A 23,983-nucleotide genomic window follows, 5' to 3' on the forward strand; every position below is an offset into this window, starting at 1 on the left:
TAATGGTGCCTCTCATAGAATAATAATATTGATACTTTGAATGATAGGGCACAGCAGAAACTAATCTGCCTCTTGGTACCCATATCACAGAGTCACAAAAGAGGGTACAGATTCCTATTCAGTTTAAAGGTTTTCCTAATTGACTTTCGTCTTCAGTATAAAAGCAACATGTACATGTAATCGATCTTACTTCTGTATGTTGTAGGGTGCATTGTAGGAGGGAGGTGATGAATGCATTACGCATTTGCCGAGAAATGCGAGTGTGGCACAAAATAAAAAATCCTCCCATATGGAATAAAACATACCTCGAGAGGGCCCATTGTGGAAAGGACAATCGGTGGAAGGGAAGTGAGAAAAATCAACAAGACACGGGGCCGCAAGACGCGATCTGTCGAGGGGGAGGAGCGTTCTAATTGACTTTCGTCTTCAGTATAATAGCAACATGTACATGTAATCGATCTTACTTCAGTATGTTCTAGGGTGCATTGTAGGAGGGAGGTGATTAATGCTTTACGCATTTGCCGAGCAATGTGAGTGTGGCACAAAATAAAAAATCCTCCAATATGGAATAAAACATACCTCGAGAGGGCCCATTGTGGAAAGGAGAATCGGTGGAAGGCAAGTGAGAACAAGCAGGAAGTGGGATAAGGGAGGGGGTGGCAAATGGTGTGCTCTTTCGCGGCCGCTTTGATGTGCTCAGTGGCCGCGCGGCACACTGAGAACATCAAAGCGGCCGCAAAATGATCACGCAGGCTGCCAAATGGTGCGCGCGCCCGGCGCACATGCACTGTAGTTGGCGGCCTGAAAGCACTGGTTTGCACTTCCAAATCCCCCTTTTACAAAAGCTCTCGCGAGAGCAGCGCTAAAGCGCTGGCTCAGGCGAGACCTAAAAAACTAAGTGCCTAGGAAAGACAACAGAAGATCTCGAACATGCAACTGTGCAAATCCTTCAACTCTTCGCCTGGGTATTATGTGCATCTGGGGAATGGGGAGCCTGGGGCGAGGCAGGATTGGAAACTGAGACTGACATTCACATTAGGGCCCTAATTACATATTGGGACATTGTCTCGGTATGCTCCCGTCGCACACAGTGTACCCGGCAGCGACTGAGACAGTGCGCCTGATTATACTATGAAATGTGCCGTCATGAGCACAAGCCCAAACTCTTGACATTTTACTCTTGCGCTGATGAGAGTGCATTAGTGCAAGAAAGAGGCCACACTGGTTCGAGACCGGACTCTGTTTGAAGAGGGGAAAGGGATCCCCAGAAAGATGGTGCGCGGGGGGGGGGGGGGGTACACTGACTGTGCACCACCTCATAGGGGAACAATCATTGCATTTCCCCGACTGCTTCTTTCACATCGTGCCAGTGTCTGTAGTATTGCACAGGTTCAATGGCACAGGGTTCCCTCATCCGCAAGGGGCCACAGCGCCAGGCAATTCACGAAGGGCCCTTGTGATTGTGCTGGCGTACCTCTGATGCCAACAGGTGCACACAAAAGGATTTGTATAATATGGTTCAAGGAGGCCCCTGAAGAACGTCAAGTTTCGTGGAAATCTGGATGTTACTCATAGACGGAGAAGTGGAAGGTTCTAGACACCGGCCTTGCGTATCTTCATGGTCCAAGTACAGGGCCCATGCCCGATGCGGCGGTGAAAGCTCCCAAAAGACCCAAACCTCAGTTTGGTTCAAGTTCATAAACAGTTTTCCATGAGGAAAAGGAGAACAGATGGGAGATTCGGAATATGTAAATTCATGCTTTTTTCCCCCTCAAAATATACTATTGCGGTGTAAAAATAAATAAAATGTCGGTAATGCTTTCTCAATAGGTGCAACCATTTGAGTGTGCAATGCTTGCGGCACGGAAGAACAGTGTTCTGCGCTTCGCATGTTACTCTGTAAGCCCATCCTGCTGGGGCAAGTGGAAGGCCTATAGGGCGGTTTTAACACTAAAGCGGGAGACTTCAAACTTGCATTCGAGATACTGAGAGAAGCAGAAAGTGCACGATCCAAGCCCCAGCCGTTTTCTCGTCCCCCAATTCTCAATCAGCATCTCGAAACACATGAAGAAAGGAAGTGCTGCGGGCCAGGAGAACACATAGTATTTTACATTTTATGTAGCGCTTTCCACACAGTATATTGTGGCTACGTAGTACTGTACATAAAGTAAGATTCAACTTAATGACACTCGGTTTACCAACCTCAACAGTAAAGACCAATCTGCTCTGCAGGGATTCGAAACTCTGCCTAGAACACGAATCAGTGAGCTCTTAGCTCGCGGGACTGGGTTTGAGGCTTAGTTGACTTTTTTTATTCATTGTATACAAAAGCCAAACTCGACATTCCCTTTGAAGTACAAGGTCTGTGCTAAGTTACACACAAAAACTGAATTTACAGGTACCGACACAAAGAAGTTGCAGTAACTCTCAAAGGAATACCTACTGTTCGCATGGCGCCTCTGGTTCCTGCAGTTCGAATCTGCAAAACTTGCTGTGTTCAATGAGAAAAACGTGTCGAAAGAAATCCATAATAAGCATCAGGCCGGGCCAGTTCGTCAGCACAGAGACGCATGCGCAGTACCACATTAGCAGCGAGGCTCAGGAGGGCCCGCTGAATAGTGCAAGCCGTAGCCTGGATGTTATGCAGAGGCCATCCCGTGCAAGAATCCGCACCAGCCCGTCCTGCCATACCAGAGCTCTGACTGACATCACTGTGTGACAGGCAGAACCACTGCTGGGAAACCCGGAGCCGATGGCCAGCGAGAAACAACGTACAGCACAGCTCACTGACGCGGTCTCCAAGGTATGGTTCAATGCACCGACTGCACAGCTCCGAAGGGAATAGAAACTGCCGGATGTGACGCAGTTTGTGCAGCACGGCACTCAGTGTAACAGTGGCCAAGCCGCCCAATCGTAATCTAATGCAGTGCCAGAATTCGACTTGACCACCATTAATAATCTCAAACTGGAGCTAGTATTTCTAAAATAGGTCTCGCTGACCATGCAAAAAATTGGCTTCGACAATTTCGTCATATCCCGTTATCAGCAAGAAAATATTCAATTTTGTTTAGATGTCTCTGTTCAATTTAAAAGTTGTGCCTTTTAATCTTACAATAAAAGCACACATCTTTAATATCATTAAAATCCATATCCTATTCACCATACACCATATAGTGCCCTTTACTGGGCTCTCTGAAAGTCCCTCAAAACGTGCATTTTTTCACGCGTTTAACAAAACGTTACATATTTTTCTTAGGTTTCCTTCATTTGCAGGCTTGGGAGTGGGTGGGGGCATAAGCAATCATGGATTGGTGCATACCCAATTATGTTATCACCCTGCAACCAAACACATGATCTCTTTCCACCGTTCCAAACACTCAGAGCTCCTTGCTGAAACAGCTCATTAATAATAGCACTATATAACAAGCATTTTGTAATGGTGCTAGGTGCCAGGGTCTCAGTAGCTTTCCCCCAATAACTCTCAGGAGGCACTCAGGAGGTTGCAGAAACCTTTATTACACTTTTAACTGGTATTGCCGAGAGAGCGCCGGGCAACACGCTCCGATCGCCGTCTCTCCTCGCGCGCTATCTCGCGCATGCGCAGTAGCGTCCAAACGGCCGCTACGCACATCGCCGTCTCCACGTAGTGCGCGCGTCAACTAGACCGCGACACTACATATCTCCCCCTTTTCATACCACACAACACAATGTCCCAGACCAAGTGGTCAGTCCATTTCAAAGTCTCTAAACTTGGATGGTCTCACCACTGCTCTTCCCCCCCGGGTGTGTCTTACCGGAGTGGAATGTCCTTCTCGGCTTCTCTCTGCGACCGGGCCTCCGTCGGTACCCTTCGGAGTGCCCTGGCCCTCTCTCTCTTTTACCTCGCCATCTTCTCGGGTGGTTTCTCCCAAGGATCCTCCACCTGGGTTGTCTCTCTCTCTCTCTTGCTCTCCGCGGCCTCCTTCGGATGAGTCTGTGTCTCTTATCGGCCCTTCCGTCGGGGTTTCCCCTTCCGTGTACTCTCGGGGCCACTGTAAGATCTTATTACACTTGGCCATGCGCTCATGTGACCACACGTTTCCGTCGCTAAGCAACGCTGCCCGGTCGTACACTTCTTCTACTCTGAGGGGTGGGGAGTACTTGCTTTCTCCCTTTCGCTTTAGTACTGCCAGCTTCACTCTGACCCACTCCCCTTTTTCCAACGCCGTCTCCTTTGTCCTCTTGTGGCGGTTGTAGTGTTCTGTATAGATGCGTTGTGCCTTCTGCAGGTTGTGTTGCACCACTGCTGGAGACCATTTGCTGGTGATGGTCTTCTCCTGCCACGCCACATTGTCTCTGGTGAAGGGTTGCCTTCCTCGTAAGATCTGGAAGGGACTGTACCCCGTACCGGTGGGGGTGATACGGTACGCCCATATCGTGCTTTGCACTTCTTTCTCCCAGTCTTTGCCTCTCGTGATGGCTGCCTGTATGGAGCCCATCAGCACCCTGTTGAACCTCTCTACTTGTCCATTGCTGGACGGGTGGTATATCGAGGTGTGTTTAAGTATTATGCCATTTCTGTTCGCAACGTGCCCCACTTGTCGGAGATGAACTGGGGACCATTGTCGCTGATAATGCTCCTGGGTATGCCTTCCCGGAGGAACACCGCTTTGAGGAAGCGTAGTATCTCGTCCGTGTCCATGATCTCGTTGATGTGCACTTCTGGCCATTTCGAGTACTTATCAACTAGTACACAGAGGTATTTGGGGATCCCCTTGTCGTCCAGTATCGGGCCCCAGTATGTCCACGGCCACCTCTTCCCATGGGTTGCTGGGGTTCGTGAACTTCCCTAATGGTGGTCTCATTGGTTTAAGTGTCTTGCCCGCACTGTCCATCGCGGATGCCCTGCTGAGGTAGTCCGCTATCTTGTTCCTGGAGCCCGGGATATACTCCACGTCGTACCTGTACTCCAGGAGTTTCAGTGTCATTTTTGCAATCCGAGGGGTGGCGCTGGCATGGCCGTCCGATGTCAATACCTTCACTAGAGGCTTGTGATCCGTCTTTACTTGGAATCTGGTGCCCCACAGGAACTGACGGTACTTCGCCATAGCCCACACCACCGCCAGCATCTCTTTCTCAATCACACTGAACTTTTGTTCCGACGCCGTCAGCGTCCTGGACGCGAAGCTGATCGTCTCCGTTCCACCTTCCGGTCTTTCCTGCATGAGCACCGCTCCAAGCCCCTTTTCACTCGCGTCTGTCATCAATATTGACCGTCCCTGGGGATCGTATCCTTGTAACGGGATCGCTCCACCGATTTCCCGTTTCACTGTGTCGAACTCCTGCGTCTCCTCAGTCCAGATGAACGCCGTCTTGTCTCTCGTGAGTTGCCTCATGTGGTGGGTTTTTGTGGCAAAGTGGTGGACGAACTTGCTATAGTACTCCGCCATCCCTAGAAATGACCGTACTTCTTCCTTGGAGGTGGGCGGTGGTGCTTCGCAGATGGCCTTCACGTTCCCTCTCTTCGGCGTTATTCCTTGCACACCTATCTCGTGCCCCAGGTAGGTGACTGACGTCATCCCGAAGTGACATTTCTCCCACTCTGCCGTTAGGCCCTTCTCTTCCAGGATCTTCAATACTGCCGACAGCTTCCTGTCATGGTCCTCCAGTTCTGTCCCCATCACTAGGATGTCATCCTGGAAGTATTGCACTCCCTCAATGTCCTTGAATAGGCGGGCCATTAGCTTCTGGAACACCGCCGCTGCCGAGGCGAGACCGAAGGGCATGCGGCAGAATTGGTAGCAGCCGAACGGCGTGATGAACGACGTCAACTTTTTGCTTGTCGGATGTAGCGCTACCTGGTGGTACGCCGATTGCAAGTCAATGGTGGAGAACCATTTCACTCCTTTCGTGCGGGCCAACATTTCCTCTATGCGCGGCAAGGGGAACTTTTCGACCACTATGCACTTGTTCAACTCTCTGAGGTCCACACAGAGGCGCACCTTGCCTGACGGTTTCATGGCCACCACCAGAGGCGCCAACCACTCCGCACTGTCGATGGGCTCAATGATTCCCCCTTCTTCCAGTCGGAGGAGTTCCTGTTGCACCGCCTCCCTCACCGCAATCGGGATGTTCCGTACTTTGTGCGCTACCGGCCGGGCGTTTTCTTTAAGGACGATTTTGTGGGAGAACTTCTCTAGTTTCCCAATCTTCCCGCCGAAAACCTTCGGGTGCCCGCTCCGCCATTTTTCTGCCGTCGACTCCTCTCCGTCCAGAGTCACCATCACCTGGGTGTCCCCACCTGGGTTCAGCTGTACGCCTAACTCTCCTTGGTCCATCCAGCCCAGGACTGACGGTCCCTTCTCCGCGACGTACAGCTTGCAGAGCGCACTCCGCTCCTTGAACTGGAACTTCAGCGTCTTGAACCCTACCATCGGGATTGGATCCCCTGTGTAGGTGACCGGTCGAATGTCGGGGGGTTCTAGTTGCGCGCCCCACGTGGGTCTGAACCTCTCATTCCATACCGAACGTTGAACAATCGTGTATGGAGATCCTGAATCCGCCACGATGGTGATGTGTATTCCTCCAATAATCATGTCGCACTGGGGTTTGCGCGTTCTTCTCCCCTCAAGGCCCAGTACCTGGTCTTCTATACACAGGACTTCTTCGTCTTCTTCACGGCCTTCCACTTCTTCCCCCTCGTCCTGTGCCACGAATTTCACCGCCTGCTGTCTCCCTTTCCTTCGGCATACTTTTTCGTAATGACCTACTAGGCCGCAGAACGCACACTTGGCTCTGAATGCGGGGCACCGTTTGTCGTGCGCAGCATGGCTCGAGCTTCCGCACCTGTAGCATCTCATAGCCTCGCCTTTTTCTTGTTTCCATGTCTGTCCGGGTCTTGTTTTCCCTTTGGTCGCTCCTCTGTACTCCCCCGTCGCTGGTTTTCCCCGTGCCTGATGGTCCGCGTCGTCCACCTTGTTGACTGTGAGTCTGGGGGCCGGCTCTCTCTTGGCCGCTTCCGCACAGCGTTTGGTTAGTTCCGCTCTTTTCACTATGGCGATCACCTCGTTCAGCGTCGCATCTCCATTCGCCCATAGTTTGTCCTGTACTGACTTGCTTGTCGTGTGCATGACGATCTGGTCCTTGATGAACTCATCCTGCAGTCCTCCATATTTGCACGTCATCGCCAGTTTTCGCAGCGCCGCCACGTAGTCATCTACGGATTCCCCCGCTTCTTGCTTCCTCTGCTGGAAGTTATAGCGGTCGATGGAGGTGCACACAGCTGGCCAATAGTGGTTGTCCAAGTCTTCTATGGCGTGGGCGAACACGTCTGTGTCCCCTACCTGCCTGATGTTCGGTGTGAGGTTTTGGAACACCCGTATTCCTTCTGGTCCCAGGTTGTGTAGAAGTATCCTCTTCCTCCTGGCACTGGAGAACGCCTCCTCGTTCTCATCTTCTAGCGCTTCCAGGTAGTTTTTGAAGTACTCCCTCCAGTCTTCCCACTTCATTATGGGTTCTCCCGGGCGTGGTAGGAACGGGATCGGCGTCGTCAGAGTCGATGACTGTGCACTCATTTTGGCTTCCACCAGCTTCCTTGGGCTACCTGGTGCGTCTGTCCCCGCTCCCCTGCTTCGGGTACCTGGGGCTGCGTTCGAGCTGGCTGCTCCGTCGTCCCCCGACTCCGCCAGGGTCTCCTCTGTGGTTCCGCTGTCCGCCTGCGATTTCCTCTACCTCGTGGCCGGCTCCTTTACTGCCCACGTGCCACTTCCCGGCGTTTATCTGCCTCTGCCGCGCTCTCCCGGTGCGTAGGCGTCTGTCCTCGCCCCCTTCGGTCTTCTTACCGCGTGGGGTGGTGTCCCTCCTGGTGGACCTCTTCTCTGATGCAGGTTGGGGGCACCTTCCTCCTGTTGCACGTAGGGTTCTCACTGTCCCAGTCTCGTCGCCACTGTAATGGTGCTAGGTGCCAGGGTCTCAGTAGCTTTCCCCCAATAACTCTCAGGAGGCACTCAGGAGGTTGCAGAAACCTTTATTACACTTTTAACTGGTATTGCCGAGAGAGCGCCGGGCAACACGCTCCGATCGCCGTCTCTCCTCGCGCGCTATCTCGCGCATGCGCAGTAGCGTCCAAACGGCCGCTACGCACATCGCCGTCTCCACGTAGTGCGCGCGTCAACTAGACCGCGACACTACACATTTGCAATGCAATAGGTCTCGCATTTACGCGAGTTTGAGCTATTGGCATTGTAAATAACAATGCCTTTAATTTATGTTTTACAAATAGACACATAAATAAAAGGCATTGTCATTTATAATGCCAATAGCTCAAACTCGCGTAATTACGAGAGCTATTTCATTGCAAATGCTTGTTATTTTATTCGTCCTTCACCAGCAGGATTTACCTTTAATAAGGAGAGGGGTGGAAAGCCTTTCCTCTAATGGCCCCTTCTCCATCAGGCCGTCGGCGGAAGCTTTCCATCGATTGAGCCTACAGCGGCTCCGTCAACGGAAGCTGGCAGTCTATCCAAGTCTAAATAAGGTGGAAGGGGCAAGGTTTTGGGGGACAGGGTATTCCGCCACATCTGTGACAGAGTACGCTGTCTGCACAATTGTAAATCAGCACCTTAGTAATAAGTTTGCTTCTCTGCAAAGCGTTATGCCTATTCATCCTTTCATTTTTCCAGTGCTGATATCAAGACTACTGACTTAAATAAAAGAGAGCTTTTTTAACACAAAATACACCTGTTGTGATGTGTAGTGTGTCTGTAATATTGCAATGGGTTGCATTACAAAAGTTACAGGTGACTCACAGAGCGGTGCCAAGTCAAACTATCAGGGGAGAGGATGTGGTCCGTCGGCTAGACTGCCGACTTTGGTGCTGGAAACAAGGGTTCGAGCCTTGGGGTTGCGTCCACATCCTGTGATTCTGGGCAAAACACTTAATCTCCCCGTGCCAATGTAAATACGGTGCTCGTGTAAAGCGCTCCGATACCTTCGGGTCGAGTTCGCGCTATATAAATATGCAAAAAACAAAAGGCCTAGATTGCTTGGTGGGTCAATGAGCGGGTTCGAAGTAGTTTAATCACGGATTTTAAAGCCATCAAACTCTTAGCTGTATCAGCCAATCAGCCTTCCGAGGTCGGTAATGAGAACTGCTGACTTGGGTAATAAATAATTCAGCTATTCCTTTAAATTGAAGGCCTCTGTTTTTGTGCTGCTAAGGAAACGCAACAAAATTATGTCAGGTCACTCCTCCATTGCCAGTATCATAAAATCGAATGAGTGTTCAGATAGCTGAATCGTTTCAAGTTGCATCTAATTGTACAAATCACGCGCCCACAGTCACTGAAAACGGGCTCCCTTCAAGCAAGCCAGTGGCACGCGCTCTCGTCGGCTTCCGCATCTCCCTCTGTCGTGGCTCGCGGGGAGCACTAATGATGAAGGAGGTGAGGCCAGCACGCTGCTGTCTTCTCTCAGCACAGTGACATCAAGCCTGCTGCCAAACCTGGAGTGTACGAATGCAGGAGGAGTTGGATCTGAAGTAAACACACACTGACGGCTCGCAAGCACAGGACCTTTAAGGCCACCAGTAGGCGGTAAATCTTCTAACATAACCTGCATGAGAAGGACCATTGTTTCCAGGATACTGGTACTGAAATGTGTCTGCCGGATCAAACAAGCATTGGCAAAGACAAAAGATTTGACCTAAGGAGGCTATTGCATGCAAATTGCATGTGTGCATACCTGTACTACATGTGCTAGCACATACAAGTCGGACTTGTTGGCTTTGCCAATGCTTGTTTTGCTTTATGCAGCTGAATTGTGTGCCCTTTTGTGTGTGTGAATTAAAATATGTGTTTATATATGTGTGACTTGCACATGATTCCTTTTCCAAACAGTGACAAAAACATGTTGCAGTTAAAAAATAAAACAAGCAGGAAGTGGGATAAGGGAGGGGGTAGGGGAGAGAGGCACGCAGGCTGGCATATGGTGAGCACTTTCGCGGCCGCTTTGATGTTCTCAGTGGCCGCGCGGCTCACATCAAAGCGGCCGCGAAATGAATGACACAGGCTGCCAAAAGGTGCACGCGCCCGGCGCACATGCACTGTATTTGGAGGCCTGAAAGCACCAGTTTGCACTTCCAAATCCCCCATTTACAAAAGCTCTCGCGAGTGCAGCGCTAAAGCGCTGGCTCAGGCGAGACCTAAAAATGAAACACACAAGGACTTTTCATAGTTCTTTCCACACATAATTGTGCAGAGGTGCCACTCGAATGAGCAACTCTCCAGAGCAGGGCCGGCTTTAGCGCTGGTGGTACCTGGTGGGACAATATTTGTTGGGGCCCCCTCAACAACCTCCTCCTCCTCAGATTCCCTCACTGCCACCCTCCAACAGTGACCCTCAGTGGCGGCTGCCACAAACAAACAGTGGTGAGGCGGATGAAAGGGGCATGGAGAGGGTGCAGGAGGGGGAGCACAGGGGTGGGGGCATTTAATATTAATAATAATAATTAAAACAAGCATTTGCAATGCAATCGGTCTCGCCTTTGGGACCTTAAAAGTATTTGGCCATGCAGAACATTATCCTGGGTGTTATATCTATTGCTCTCATTTAGCTTACACAATGCTCTGTATGTGAAACACTAATGCTGCCAAGGTTTCAAATTGCTATGTGCGGTATTTTCATAATTTCACTGTAACTATGAGTGGCATTTCCACGACTATGGGTGACACTTTCTCGCGAGCAAAATCAAGCAATGAAGGCAAGGGAATCATATAAATATCAGAAATTACACCTATTTGAGCATAGTTGCTAATGTTTCAGATTGCTTATGCATGACATTTTCATAGATTCCGTGGATTTATGAGAGTCATTCATCAACTAAATGTGTGACATTTTGAGTGGCCATTTCTAGCGACCAAAATCATGCAATGAAGTCCATGGAAATAGACAAATATCAGAAATAACACCTATTTGAGCAACAAAAAAGTCGAACTCTACAGCGGGTGCTTTTAAAGCTATTATTTAATTTATAAATAATCAGCACCCTCCACCCCAACCTTAGCTCCTGTTAGTGGCTGAACCACATGTTTTTTTTGGTTTTTTTTTCAGAGGTTTTATATAGCGCGAAATTGACCCAAATCCAATCAGGTACCAGAGCACTTTACATAGCACCAGTTACGTTACATTAGGACACACATTCATTCTTTGTTAGGCACGGGGAGATTAAGTGATTTGCCCAGAATCACAGGATGTTCAGCGTCATTACCGAGACTCAAACCCAGTTCCCCAGGTCCGAGGTCGAGTGCCCTAGCCGTTAGGCCAACCCCTCTCCCCCATGTAAACAAGCATTGGCATAGCCAATAGGTCTCGCCTTTGGGACCTTATAAGTGTTTTGCCAGACCTATTGTCAAACAGCTGAAGCTTACTCTAGCCACACCTAAAAACTGGGACTCGCAATGACTATTAAGATGTTTTGAGAGGGAGTGGGGAGTTTAAGCGTGACTTAATACATCAAAAACAAATATCCGAAAGCAGCCATACTCTGAGACACAAAGGGAAAAGCCCTGTATAAAAACTTCTTCAACTGAGCAATAGAAACTACAGCCCCGCCTTTCACACTTCCCATCTACCAAACCAGCAGTGCTGGGGAAGAACTATTTTTGTGTTTTTGGGGAAGTGGTGTAAAGAGCAGTCGTCAAACCCATGTAGTTTCTTGTCGCTAATAAGAAGGAATCAGCATACTAAAGTGCTGTTCTGTGGAGATGCTGAGGTACACATTTTAGTGCTGCCTTTCAAATGATCGGCTGCCCACACTATTGTAAACTACCATGCTGCAACGCCCCCCCTTCTTTTCCCTTTCAGAGAGAAGAGTGCACAGAAGCTAGCTACTGCACGCCAGTGCCGGACTGGACGTAGCGAGCACCGGGCAATCCCCCGGTGCGCCGCACGGGTGGGGGCCAGTTTTAGGACCCTGGGTACCGTTTTTGTTACAGGTCCGTTTTTGCAGCATAGTTGCAAAATCGGCCCTGTAACAAAATCGGCTGAAAACCCCCCCGGGGGGAGGGGGCGATTGGCCGAGCACTTTGCCAGAGCCGGCCGGCCCTGCTGCACGCCGCTGCTTAGTGAAATGATAATGTATCAAAGCAGCCATTGACTCATACCCTCCCCTTTATCCAGATGTTGTTCAAAAGGTCAGTGCGCATCCCAAGGCTACTATTAATAGTATCCCATATGGGGAAATGGTTAGGATACGCAGGAATTGTAGCGACCAAACTTTATTTTTGGATAATCTTAAGCAGACCAAAATAAGATTCAGACAGAGGGGATACCAACAAAAAACCCTGGATGATGCAGAAAGACGGACTGTAGTACTAGCACGAGAAAATACCCTTTCAACTAAGAACCACATGGGTGGGGACAAAAAGAAGGCTAGATCTACTTCCATCAGTTTTGTTACTAAGTTCAATAAGCAGAGCCAAGAAGTTTATAAAATTTTCAATAGACATTGGCCTCTGCTGCATGAGGTACCAGGTGTTAAAGAGATGATTTCCCCCAAACCCAAAATTATTTATCGACGTGGCAGAACTTTGAGAGGTATGTTATGTCCTAGTTATGTATCTTCCAAGGGCAAAGCAGGGACAACTTGGTTACCTAGACCACTAAATGTTTTTTTCACATGCACTGACTGTAACATTTGTCAATTTGGGAAGAATAAACTTAAGGAATTTAGTTACAACACACAACGGACTTACACTATCAGGCACACTATCTCTTGTAGAACTACATATGTGACATATGTAATAGGTTGTAGCTGTGACATCATTTATGTAGGGAGTACCATCAGGCCCCTTAAAAGTAGGATTCAGGAGCATGTACGGGCCATTCGCAATAGGGATACACGATATCCCATGACAACACATATGAATGAGCAACATTGAGGGAAACCTGAAATCTGGTTTCACGGTATTGATCATGTCCCAATGAGATCTAGAGGAGGGGATAGAGAATTGGCCCTTAGACGTAATGAGGCAGGATGGATTTGTAGATTACAGAGTACTAGTAAGGGGCATAATAGTGATGATGAACTACACTATTTTCTTAGAACAATAACCATTTGTAGGAAATAATGGGTAAGTCAATTTAATAAAACTAATGGACAAATGTCAAGGTTCTGAATTGGGGTCGGAGCAACTCCAGAGGCCATATTTGGGGAACTGTTTGGAGTAGGTATATCAGGACACCTAGAACTAAGTACTTTTTCTTGGTTTTAAATGATGTACCAGTTGAACTGGTTATGGGATTCTATGAGAGGTGGGGCCAGGATAGGGTAGATGAATCTGATGGTGTAACAATCTTAGAGAGTAGTTAGGCCATAATGGTATCCGTGGTACTTTGTAGCAAAGAATTTTCTTTTTGAAGGGATCCTAAGTTTGGTCTTAAGTCGTGGCTTTTAACTGTATCTAGAGGACCAAATGTTATTATTGAAAATGTGGACAATATACGGTTTCCTTATTGGGATTGATACTGATATTTTATAATCTCAATTTGGGCGATGATATCACAAATAGATATGGGTTTTGGTCTACGTACGGTGATTGTTTCTGATATTGAAGGATGTATTCTTTTTAAATGAATTCGGTGCCTAATGGAACAAGATGACGCAGCAAATTACTGTAAATGATTATAGAATTAGGGATGTCGATAATTGCACTTTTGCTCCATATGTGATTTGAAAGTCAAACTTATGTATAAAATAATTTTGACTTAAAAATTAGTACGAATGCACACTAACGTTACCAGTAATTTGAAGAATGTCCCTAACAAAGTCTACGGACACGTAGGGTCATGTGATTCACGTTACCTGGGGTACCGTTGATGCAGAAATGTGGTCAATATACGTTTTTTGTTTTGGGGAGGTTATTGGTAATTTAGAGTCTGGACTTGGGCCGTGACGTAGCGTACGAGCATGTATTTTGCACTGTGTACGAGGACTTTTTTCAATATTAGAAGGATACATTTTCTATAAACAAATAGCGGTACCAAATAACGGAAGACGTTGTAGTAATTAATTGTTTTTAATCACGAGAATCAGGGATGTTGACAACTGCGGTGTTGCTTGATATGTGATTTGATCGTCAAACTTATGCATAAAGTTATTTCGATTCACAACGAGGCACGAATGCACATTGACGGAATCAGTAATTTGATGAGTGTCCCTAACGAAGTTTAGGGATACGTAGGGTCATGTGATGGACGTTACTTGAGGTATTAAAGACGCAAAAACGCCCGCGTTACTCTCTTCGAGCCATCTGGGCGTGAATCTTACCGGCCGTCGTTATATACCAGATTGAAGGTAAGCTAATATATGACTGTGCAGGTAAAAGCTAACTAGAATATTGGGGCAACAATATAAAATGCCGGCCGTATGTGGAGCTGACAGGTCCCTTCGCAATCGTGATAAGGTTCAAACGAGGCTATGGATATGAAGTGAAGGCAAGAGAGCAGATTGGGTTAACGATAAAAAACTGGCAAGCCGCATGTTGTATATAGAGTTCTCTTTTTTCTTCTTTTTTAATTGTGATAAGGCCCAAACGAGGTATGGACATGCGGGGAGGTGGAACAATCATATTACGGTAGCGCTTTAACATGAAAGCTGTACGTAGTACAATCAGGTCCTTTGTTGCAACCGTGATAAGGTTTAGTAAGGTTGTGAGTATGCGGGCAGGTGGAGAGAGTCCTTTTGGATAATGTTATAATATGGAAGTCGGATGGTGTACTATTAGGTCCCTTATGTATTAGGATATGGCCTTTATTTGCCTAGTTGATAAAACAAACAAGCTGCCCTTTTAAATTGTAGAAAACTGACTTTTTAATTCATACGCTTTCTGCGGACTGATTTCTTGGGCTAAAACAATCCAATGTTTAATGAAATCAGGTGTGCCAAGTATGAGCGAAAAGAGGAATATGCACGTTGGTAGCTATTAGTGGGCATTATTAAACTGAAATCCTATTGGGGACAGTTGGTATAGGACTTGTTAACGTTATGGGCTTTACAAGTATTCCGATCGCCATAATAAAATATAGAGAGTGACATACCTGATGTATCTTTATTTCAGGCACATTAGCCTAGAATTGGACCATGAGGCAAGCATAATGGGACCAGCAATGACCTGACTTAGGTAAGGATATTGTCCAGCATTAAGAGTTCAGCTTATTTTAGCAATCTTAAAATGTGTTACAAGTTTCTACAAGATAGTGATATTATTACTTCCTGGTAGACAATGCAAAGAGCAGGAAGGTGAAATAACGGACAATCTGCCATCCTAATAAATTGGAGAGTCAAATATCGGGAAACATCATCATAAGACTTCAAACATAAATTGTTGCCAATAAATATTGGTATGTATATCTAACATTCTGGTTATTATTTTATACATGGGAGGAGATATTATAGCAACCCATAAAACTATAAAAAGAGGAACACTGGATATAATAAAATAAGGGTTTTTTCTGAGTTGGCGTGGTGCATGGCTTTTGAGGGTTCTTGTTGTTCTTGACTAAGTGGCAAGGGTCTATTGTTAAAAAGTGTACTAAAGGTGGTTTCCCTAAAATACTGGGAAACTTTTCAGTTGTATATGGCCTTTGTGGGAACCTTTTAGAGGATTTGCCTTGAAATGTATACCAATGTTTGACTAGGATCATTAACTAGATGTCAGCAATTTAAGGTGCAATGTACAATCTTTTGGGACATTTGAAGCCAATATTATGCCAATAATCAATGCTTTTTCTAGGCGTTTTTCTGTTTCTGGTCATTTGAAAACTTTTTATAAGTACAATGTATTAATGGATTGGTTGCAATTCGTATTATATATTTGTATTTTGTATGTTTTTACAGCCCTGACGAAGTTCTTAGTGAAAGAACGAAACGCGTTGGCTGCAAAAGAATTGTGAAAATTCAAGAATGAATAAAGGAAAATATTGAAATCTTATACAATACTGAATGGACATTTCCTCAATTATTAAGGTTTCGGACTATGAGTAGTGGTGCAACCCGCAGTGGGTTTAAATGTTTTAGGTCACATATCCTCCTGAACTCGTACCTTCTTGGTACAGCGTTCTGCCAATCGCCAGAGCCTAGGTACAGTGGGCTATAAGTGGGATGAAAAAACGAGTGGTCTTTCAAAGGGACGTGGCCGGTGTAATTAAGGGCGTGGCTTAAAACACATAAGCTAAAAATCTGTGTTTAGCATAGTGTGCTGCCCGACTGGTATTTTGCTGTTTCTGTCATTGCATCCAGATATATGATAACACGCGTAACATTATACCTACAACAAGCCAGGATTATTAGCTTTGTCAATGGTTGTTATTTGCATTAAATAAATAAGCAACAACTGTGACTTTGTTGTATATATTATTGAAAATGCTTCCATTCTGAAACGACGAGACTGTAAAAAAACTAAAACCACTGTCTTTCAGGTTGCATCAAAGGCTTTGAGAAGTGGTGGTACTGCTGCAGGGTTAAGATTTGTATTTCACCCTGAGGGTGAAGGCAAAAATAGAGAGCCCGAAAGGTGTCCGTCTCAGCGCCCGCTTTTAAGAACTGGCCGTGCTGAGCACCGGCAGGACACAGCCCTCTTAAAGCACTGCCTAGGAGAGCTCATATGAAACTAACACCTCAAATAAACTGACCACATAAAACTGAATGGGCATACCCATACTATAACACATAAAAGGGAGTGTATTTAGTGTGGGTACCCCGTGAGAGCTGCTGGTTTCAGCCAAAGCCGAAATGGCCCAAAACGAGTAATATAAAGTGATCTATGGTTGAAAGGCAGAACTGCACAGTTGGAACACTCCGCTGACCTGCTTTGCAGGCTGCACGCTCCTTGGGGGTTCCTCCCATCAGGCAAAATGTCTTTTTAACCCCTTCGCCACTGGGGTAATTCCCCCGCGGCGCGGGGTGGGCAGCGGCTCTGTGCTTGTGACGAGCCCAGCTCGTCATGAGGCACAGTGGAGCTGTGCTCATGACGAGCTGAGCTCATCACGACTCCGCCCACTAATTGATTCTCCCACACAGGCGGGGAATCAATGGTGTGTGGGCGGAGCACGACCGTTATGATGAGCCCAGCTCGTCATGAGCACAGCTCCACTGTGCCTCATGACGAGCTCGGCTCGTCATAAGCACACAAGGGGTTAAACCAGGGAAGCAGACAATTTAAGTGCTCTTTTAGTCACCCTCACCAAATGTTGCGGCTGGAGGGGGGGGGGCGGAGGCTGGTTTTGCATCACTGTGAGTTAATGCACAGGACAGGCAAGCTCAGCTGTTACATTATAAAAAAAATCTGTTTTACGCCCACCATTATCACTTCTTCAGGAGCCTCTTCCAACTCCTGGAAGGTGGTGCCCTGGGCATTTGCCCATGCCCTAAAACTGTTCTGGTTGTAAACTATGCATATGACACAGGGAGTGGATTTTAAATTTACTGTAATCTTCTACTGCGTTTCAATTTGGCAGCCACATAAAAAATGTAATTTGTCGGTCCTAATGGATATTAATACTCAGTGGCTAAAATTATCCATCACCTGCTCAAAAATGGATTTGTCTCCAAAATGAGCACCAAAGGAAATAGTCAGAATCCCAAAAGTCAGAAAAAGTAATGTAGTACTCCCTGCTGAACCCTCAGAGTCTCTGATCCATTCTGTATTTTAAAAATAACCACAGACTATGTAAATAAGTTCCACGGACTATGCAAATGAGTTCCATTTAGATTTGCTATATGTTCATTGAACTTCAAGCCAGTCCAGATTTTTCAAGCTGTAGAACCAAGCCTGCTGGGACTCGTAGTTCACGTTCCCCTCTACGGCTTTTAAGCTGCAGATTACGCTGTTGGCTACAAAAGTTAGGGGTGGCTACTGTTATCTTTATTTCCTTGGGTCAGTGGGCAGCTGTGAAAACACAATATGCTTAACACTGAGAACAACCAACATTTTACTCCTGAAATTCGTGGCGATCCTAGTGAAGCGGCAACCTGACTAAACCAAAATCCGGCTCAAGCATTCTTGATAGTCAGAAGGATTCACTGAGAGGCGCTGCTGGTGGGCACTGCGGAAATCACTAGCCTGTCTGCTTCCGAGTCAGACAGCGAGCCATGCTGCAGTGCCACACTCAGCCTGTGCAACCTGCTCTCACTATGAAACTCACGCTGGTGTGGTGAGTCCGCGGCATAAATTGGGCTCTAGCTGGGCAGGGCACAGCAACAGCACATGTTGAGGTTAGGAGGAAGTGAGCAAGTAGCCGAATTCTCGAACACTGGCTTCCTCCCTTAACCTTTGGCCATGCAGCAGGGGAATTCCTTGGTGCCATGAGGCCCAACTGTTACAGCATGCGCGTCGACCAACAAACACACACTGCCGCTTCGGAGCTCATAAATGTAAATTGTAAGAAGTGGGCGGAAGCCATTTTAGGTAGCCTGCTGTGTTTGTGCTCTGCCTGCTTGCGGCAGTGGGGAGAGGTGGAAGAGACTGCGTTCGCCATGCTGAAATAAAGGTGCGGATGCTATGTCATGAAGCATGTCACTGTAGTCACACTGCTGTCAGGCGCACAGATGACGTGCATAATTTATAAGGCACGCAGGTAAACACGGTCTTTAGAAGCACAAACATGAGGTTCTTGGAAATATTGTCCAACATTTTGTCCACATGAACTACTACTACCAAGCCACATCCCATGAACACAAACAGCCCCAGATGGGCACTAAGCCTGTGATGGTGCTCAGAGGTGAGGTGAAGCTTGAGTTCTTCTAGAGTTAAGCTCAAACTCTGCATGTTTTGGTTGAATGGTATTTTCATTTAGGGAGACAAATTCATTTCACGATTATGAAAATTCACTCCTAAACTCGGGGAACAGTTTTGAATAGTATTCTATTTAAACATTATAGCTCGACTACACCATTTCAGAAATAGATCAAATACATGCAAATGAGTTGTGGGCCCATGCTGATAAACACCGTCCAGTTTCAACGGCTGGACGTGCCCCAACTGAAAGGGAGCACCAGTAACCCCTGGGTGGGACTAAGATTGTGCATGTGGTTGGCTATCTTCTATAATGACATAGCTGCCAAATACAATGGGAGCGAGTGCCAGCCAGATGATGTTCCAGTTTGTAAGATTGACTAGGCGCCCCCCTCGCCTAGTGGAGGGGCGCCCTTAGTCGCGCCATGAAACCCGAGCTTGAATTGCAGAGGCTGGTTTTGGGTGGCCAGATTTCGCGATGACGTGTGAGTACACATTTGGAAACTGAAACCTAGCTCAGTTTTGGTATATAAGGCAGCGTCCCTGGGGTCTCCTCCTCTTTGTCTCCTTGGACCCAGGGAAGCCGCAAGAACGTCAAACAGCGAGGCGTGTGGCACGGTGGGTCTAGGGAGGCCTGAATAAAAGTCTACGCCTTGGACAACAAAACCGATGTTTGGATATTCTTGGGCCAGTGGGCGCTGAGGGGTGTCAGAAGTGAGGGGGAGTGAGTGTTTCATTATGCGCGCACTATAAGTGAAGCATCTTCATCCATCATTATGCAGTGTATTTAAGACCACCCTGACACTGCTGTAGCCACTAAAAAACAGATTGCATATTAGACCTTGCAGACATTGTTCAAAACCCCCAACACAGTCATGCCTTAAGAGACAATCGGCACAAAGCCTGCTCGACAATTCCCTGGACGATGTCCTCCAGTCTCAGAAGGCCTCTGGTCAAGATTGTCTCCCTTTTCTATTCTTAACAGCAGGCCATTCTTATTTCATATGCCGGGGACATGCTGTAATTCCAGAGGGCAACTGGTTGTAACCAAGAGCAGTAATCACGGACAGAGCAATAGCCATAAAATAGCAGAGGTGAAGAGCACAGAACAAATGTTGTGGTCGGGCAATAACATTTTTATTTTTCAAATACATGTTGATGTCAAACAGAAACAGTCTGTGAAGCTCTGTGACAGCTACAACGTGAGCTCCAACACGAGACGCGTTGCACCACACAGAAATCATCGATAAATTAATAGTCTGTCATGGAATTGGCAGTATAATACAATTACCGATATAGGTACACACGTCCACATATATGGACAGAATAATAAGCATGATTTTCATCTTTTTATACATCAGATTAAAAGTGTTAAAAAAACGAGGCATTGCTTCATGCTATTAATGCAAATGCAGACACTTGTACCAAACACTCCATGCTTCACTTTGAAGCCTGCCTGAAAAGTTGACAAGTGTGGGGTGTGGAGGATGCTTTCTACTGTCAGCTCTTTCACAGGAGAGATAAAACAATCAACACAATCTGGCAGTAAACATTTAATAACACTGCAAAAACAGCTCCCCACTGCCTGTGCAAGACTCTTCATCTGTGACTTTTAAGCACTTATATCCAAAAACATAAAATGAAATGCGTAAATTTAAAAAGCCAGCGAAGCCTACATCTGCCGAGTGTAGTGACAGAACACGCACCCACCAGCTTGTGGTAATGTTGTGATTTTCTGCCTGATATTAGCGTGCGGGATTGCTAAATTTACGTGCTAATTCGGCAATAGAAAAAAAAATTATCTTTCATGTGCGGATTCCCTGCTGTGCCCTGTAGCCATGCGTGTCTAGGGGTTTGAGTATAGGCAGGAATCCCGGTGAATGCACGCACAGCAGCAAGAAAACCGGTTGTGGTCAGCCCTCGCACCAATCAGCGGCCTGAGCCTCACAAAGCTGCTCAACCTGGCAATGTTACCATCAGAGCCTGCTGCTGTAGCCTGCATTTAGTGGGGATCCCTGTTTTGCCGCACGCACCCGGACAAGCTTGAGACCCCCCCCCCACTCACTGAGCTGTATCTGGTCCGCTGTATCCGGCCACGCTGCTCAGCTTTCATTAGCCGAAAAGGAAAACGCACAGACAAAAATATTTGCAATGTTATAGGTCTCGCATTTTAATGCAAGGCCTGTGGCACTGCAAACGAGCGGCCACCATTGTCCCGGCTGCCTCGAAGTGAAAAAGGGAATGGCCGCTCAATTTAAACAAAGCATGTTGTTGTGCTTGAGATAGAAGAAACTTAATTTAGACAATAGAACAGGTCTGGTGTAACAACCAAGTAAAGGGGCCAGTAGCCATGGGAAGAATTGAATGACGACACAGCCGTACTAAGGAGGGACTAACAATCCTCATAATGTATCAAAATACAGCATTTAGGAAGGACAAAGACACAAGCCAATTTAAAAGATGGGCAGAGTGTGGGTGGAGCTTCCACTGAGCTTCCACTCCATACTGAATACTGCATACCTTGCAAAGCGAGCAGCGCATGCGCGCTGCCGCTATAGGCTTGACCTAAAAAGAGACTTACCTGAAGCTGCCAGCCGCCTTCTGCGTCGCGCCTCAGTCTTCCTGGTCCCAGCAGCCTCTGGGACAGCATCACAGACTCCCTGTGCAATCCCCGTGCTGCTCTCATTCGATGAGAGCAGCGCAGGGATTGGCCTGAGTGGGCTGGTTTGACGCTTCGCTCAGGACAGGGAGTCTGTGATGTTTCTCCAACACAGCTGTGCAATGCATCCGCGTTGGAGAAAAGTAAGTGCGCATGTGTGTTTGGCTGGCCCAAGACGGCCAGCCAAACACACATGTGCACTTTTATAAGTGCACTAACCCCTCATCCCGTGGCCCCACCCCTCCCTACAGTGCTAGCTCAGAGCCAGCAGCTCAAAAATAAAACAATGATACTATATTGTTCTATTTTATAGGTGCTGGCTCTGAGCAAGTGAGGTGACACTCCTCTGCCACAGCGGAGGAGCCGCCCCAAGTGCCCCTCATCTCAATATTGCCCCTCTCTCACATGCATTTAATTTTTTACAGCACGACTCCAAGCATGTCAATTCACCAGAATGCCAGGGGCAGCGAAAGTGACATCACACGCCCCTCAACCTTACACTCACACACACAAGCTTACATAGATACACACATTCACGCTTACATACATACTCTCACATAAACACACTGTCACCCGCAAGCACCTATGTAACATACAGTTATAATTATTTTTTGCATACCTCAGCTGCCAGAGAAGGTCATATTTCAGCTAATTGAACACCATTTTTACAACACTAATAATGAAAAATATGATATATATATTCACTGAAAAAACCATAGGTTTCAGGCACGTTATAGTTAGAAATTAGCATTTAAAAAACCTTTGAAATTCACAGAAAAAAACATAGGTTTCAGGGACGTTATAGTTAGAAATTAGCATTTTAAAAACCTTAGAAATTCACTGAAAAAACCATAGGTTTCAAGGCCGTTATAGTTAGTTGGACATTTTACTCATACAAAACCTGTGAAATTCCCCCGTTATAGTTAGTTCAGCTAACTATAACTCGCGCCCCCGCAATGCACTGCTGATGACGTCACATATTACATCACTCATGACATGGTCAGTGACATCACTGATGACATCTCAAATGATTTATTTATTTTTTAAAGAAGGGGGGCTGTGTGGCCCCCCTTCCTTTTCTATTTTATGGGCCCTGGGGACCCCATCCCCCAGGGCCTGACCCCCATTAAAAATAAAATATATAAATATTACGGGACGGGGGCCGCGTGGGCCCCCTCCCGTGGCCAATTCCGGCCCCGGGGACCCCATCCCCCAGGGCATAGCCAAATATTATTTTTTTTATTATGGAGGGGGGCTGCGTGGCCCCCCTCCTAAGGCCTATATTGGCCCCAGGGACCCCATCCCCTGGGGCCTGGCCTTTAATGTTAATAATATTTTTCTTTGGGAGGGGGCTGCGTCCCCCTCGGCCTGGCTGTTGCTGTTTCTCTTTTGTTTTTTCCTGAGGGGGGCCGCGTGGCCCCCCTCCTCAGGCCAAATATGGCCCTGGGGACCCAATCCCCTGGGCCTGACCTCTGCTTTTTTTTAAATGCACAGGGGAGGGGGGCAGCGGGGCAATTAATGAAAGCCTAGGGGGGTGGCGGTCCCCGGGGCTTGGGGGGCCTTAGAGGCCCCCCACACATTTAAAAATTTGCCCCGGGGGTGGCGGACCCCGGGGCTGGGGGGGCTGCATGCCCCCGTATCTCTTTCATCAAGCCCCGGGGAGGTGGCGGTCCCTGGGGCAGTGTGGGGTGGATTGGGGCCCCCAACACATTTTTTAGCTGCCCCCAGGACCTGGCCCACCCGGTGGCTTAATTAAACGAAGCGCGGATGCACGAATCTCGCCGATTTAAAAAAAAAAAAAAAAATGCTTTTTTTGGCCCTGGGGGTCCTTGTGGGACCGCCTGAGCAGGCCTAGGGGGAGCAGGGTGTTTCTACCCTGCCCCCTTTTCTTGTTTTTCGCGTTTCTTTTTCTGTTTTCTTGTGCTCGGTTCTACCGAGGCACAAGATGGCTGCCAACACGTCCTGGTTTGAAGTGTTGACAGCCAATTAGCATGGAGCTCGTGATCGGGAGGGTGCGCGGATCCACCGCGGCCATAGATATCACTATCTTTATTTCTTAATTTCTCAAAAACTACTGAACGGATTTACACCAATTTTAAAAAGGACTCTTTCTGAGCCAAGGGCTACCTTTTTGCAAAATTTGGTGTAATTCCATTCAGCAGCTCGGGCTGTAGCCTGTTCCAAAATTTCCTATGGGAAATAACATAGAGAAAACACGTTTTGGGACCCCCCTTTTTTCTCGGCCCCCGGTGATGAATCACCCCCAAACTTTCAGGATAGAAGCTGACCGTAGTACCCCACCAGTTTTGAAAATTTCGCGAAGATCCGTCACCCGGCGCCAAAGTTATTGGGAAAAGAATGTAATGAATTTCCTATGGATAATAGGTCCTAACTATGACTAGAAGGTAATGTGTGTATATATATATATATATATATATATATATATATATATATATATATATATATATATATTCACTGAAAAAACCATAGGTTTCAGGGGCGTTATAGTTAGCTGGACTTTTCACTCGTACAAAACCATTGAAATTCCCCCGTT

At 47.1% G+C, this 23,983-nt stretch overlaps 1 protein-coding gene and 1 long non-coding RNA gene across 2 annotated transcripts in view; one reads left to right on the forward strand and one right to left on the reverse strand.

The window, feature by feature from the left end:
* The window catches only part of LOC146801760 (beta-1,3-galactosyltransferase 5-like), a 152,236-nt gene extending 149,353 nt beyond the window's left edge, over nucleotides 1–2,883 (reverse strand). Inside the window, exon 1 of the mRNA XM_085621237.1 lies at nucleotides 2,444–2,883. Within this exon, the coding sequence (XP_085477363.1) occupies nucleotides 2,444–2,452 (9 nt within the window). The 5' untranslated portion in view covers nucleotides 2,453–2,883. The remainder of the gene's footprint in view (nucleotides 1–2,443) is intronic.
* Nucleotides 2,713–16,017, forward strand: LOC146801762 (uncharacterized). Its single transcript, XR_014967655.1, has 4 exons — nucleotides 2,713–2,803; nucleotides 15,096–15,158; nucleotides 15,258–15,378; nucleotides 15,875–16,017. It is a non-coding gene; the product is annotated as an uncharacterized LOC146801762 (long non-coding RNA).
* Nucleotides 16,018–23,983: the final 7,966 nt, after the last annotated feature.

This window comes from Triturus cristatus, chromosome 8 (genome assembly GCF_964204655.1).
Source record: "Triturus cristatus chromosome 8, aTriCri1.1, whole genome shotgun sequence".
NCBI lineage: Eukaryota > Metazoa > Chordata > Amphibia > Caudata > Salamandridae > Triturus > Triturus cristatus.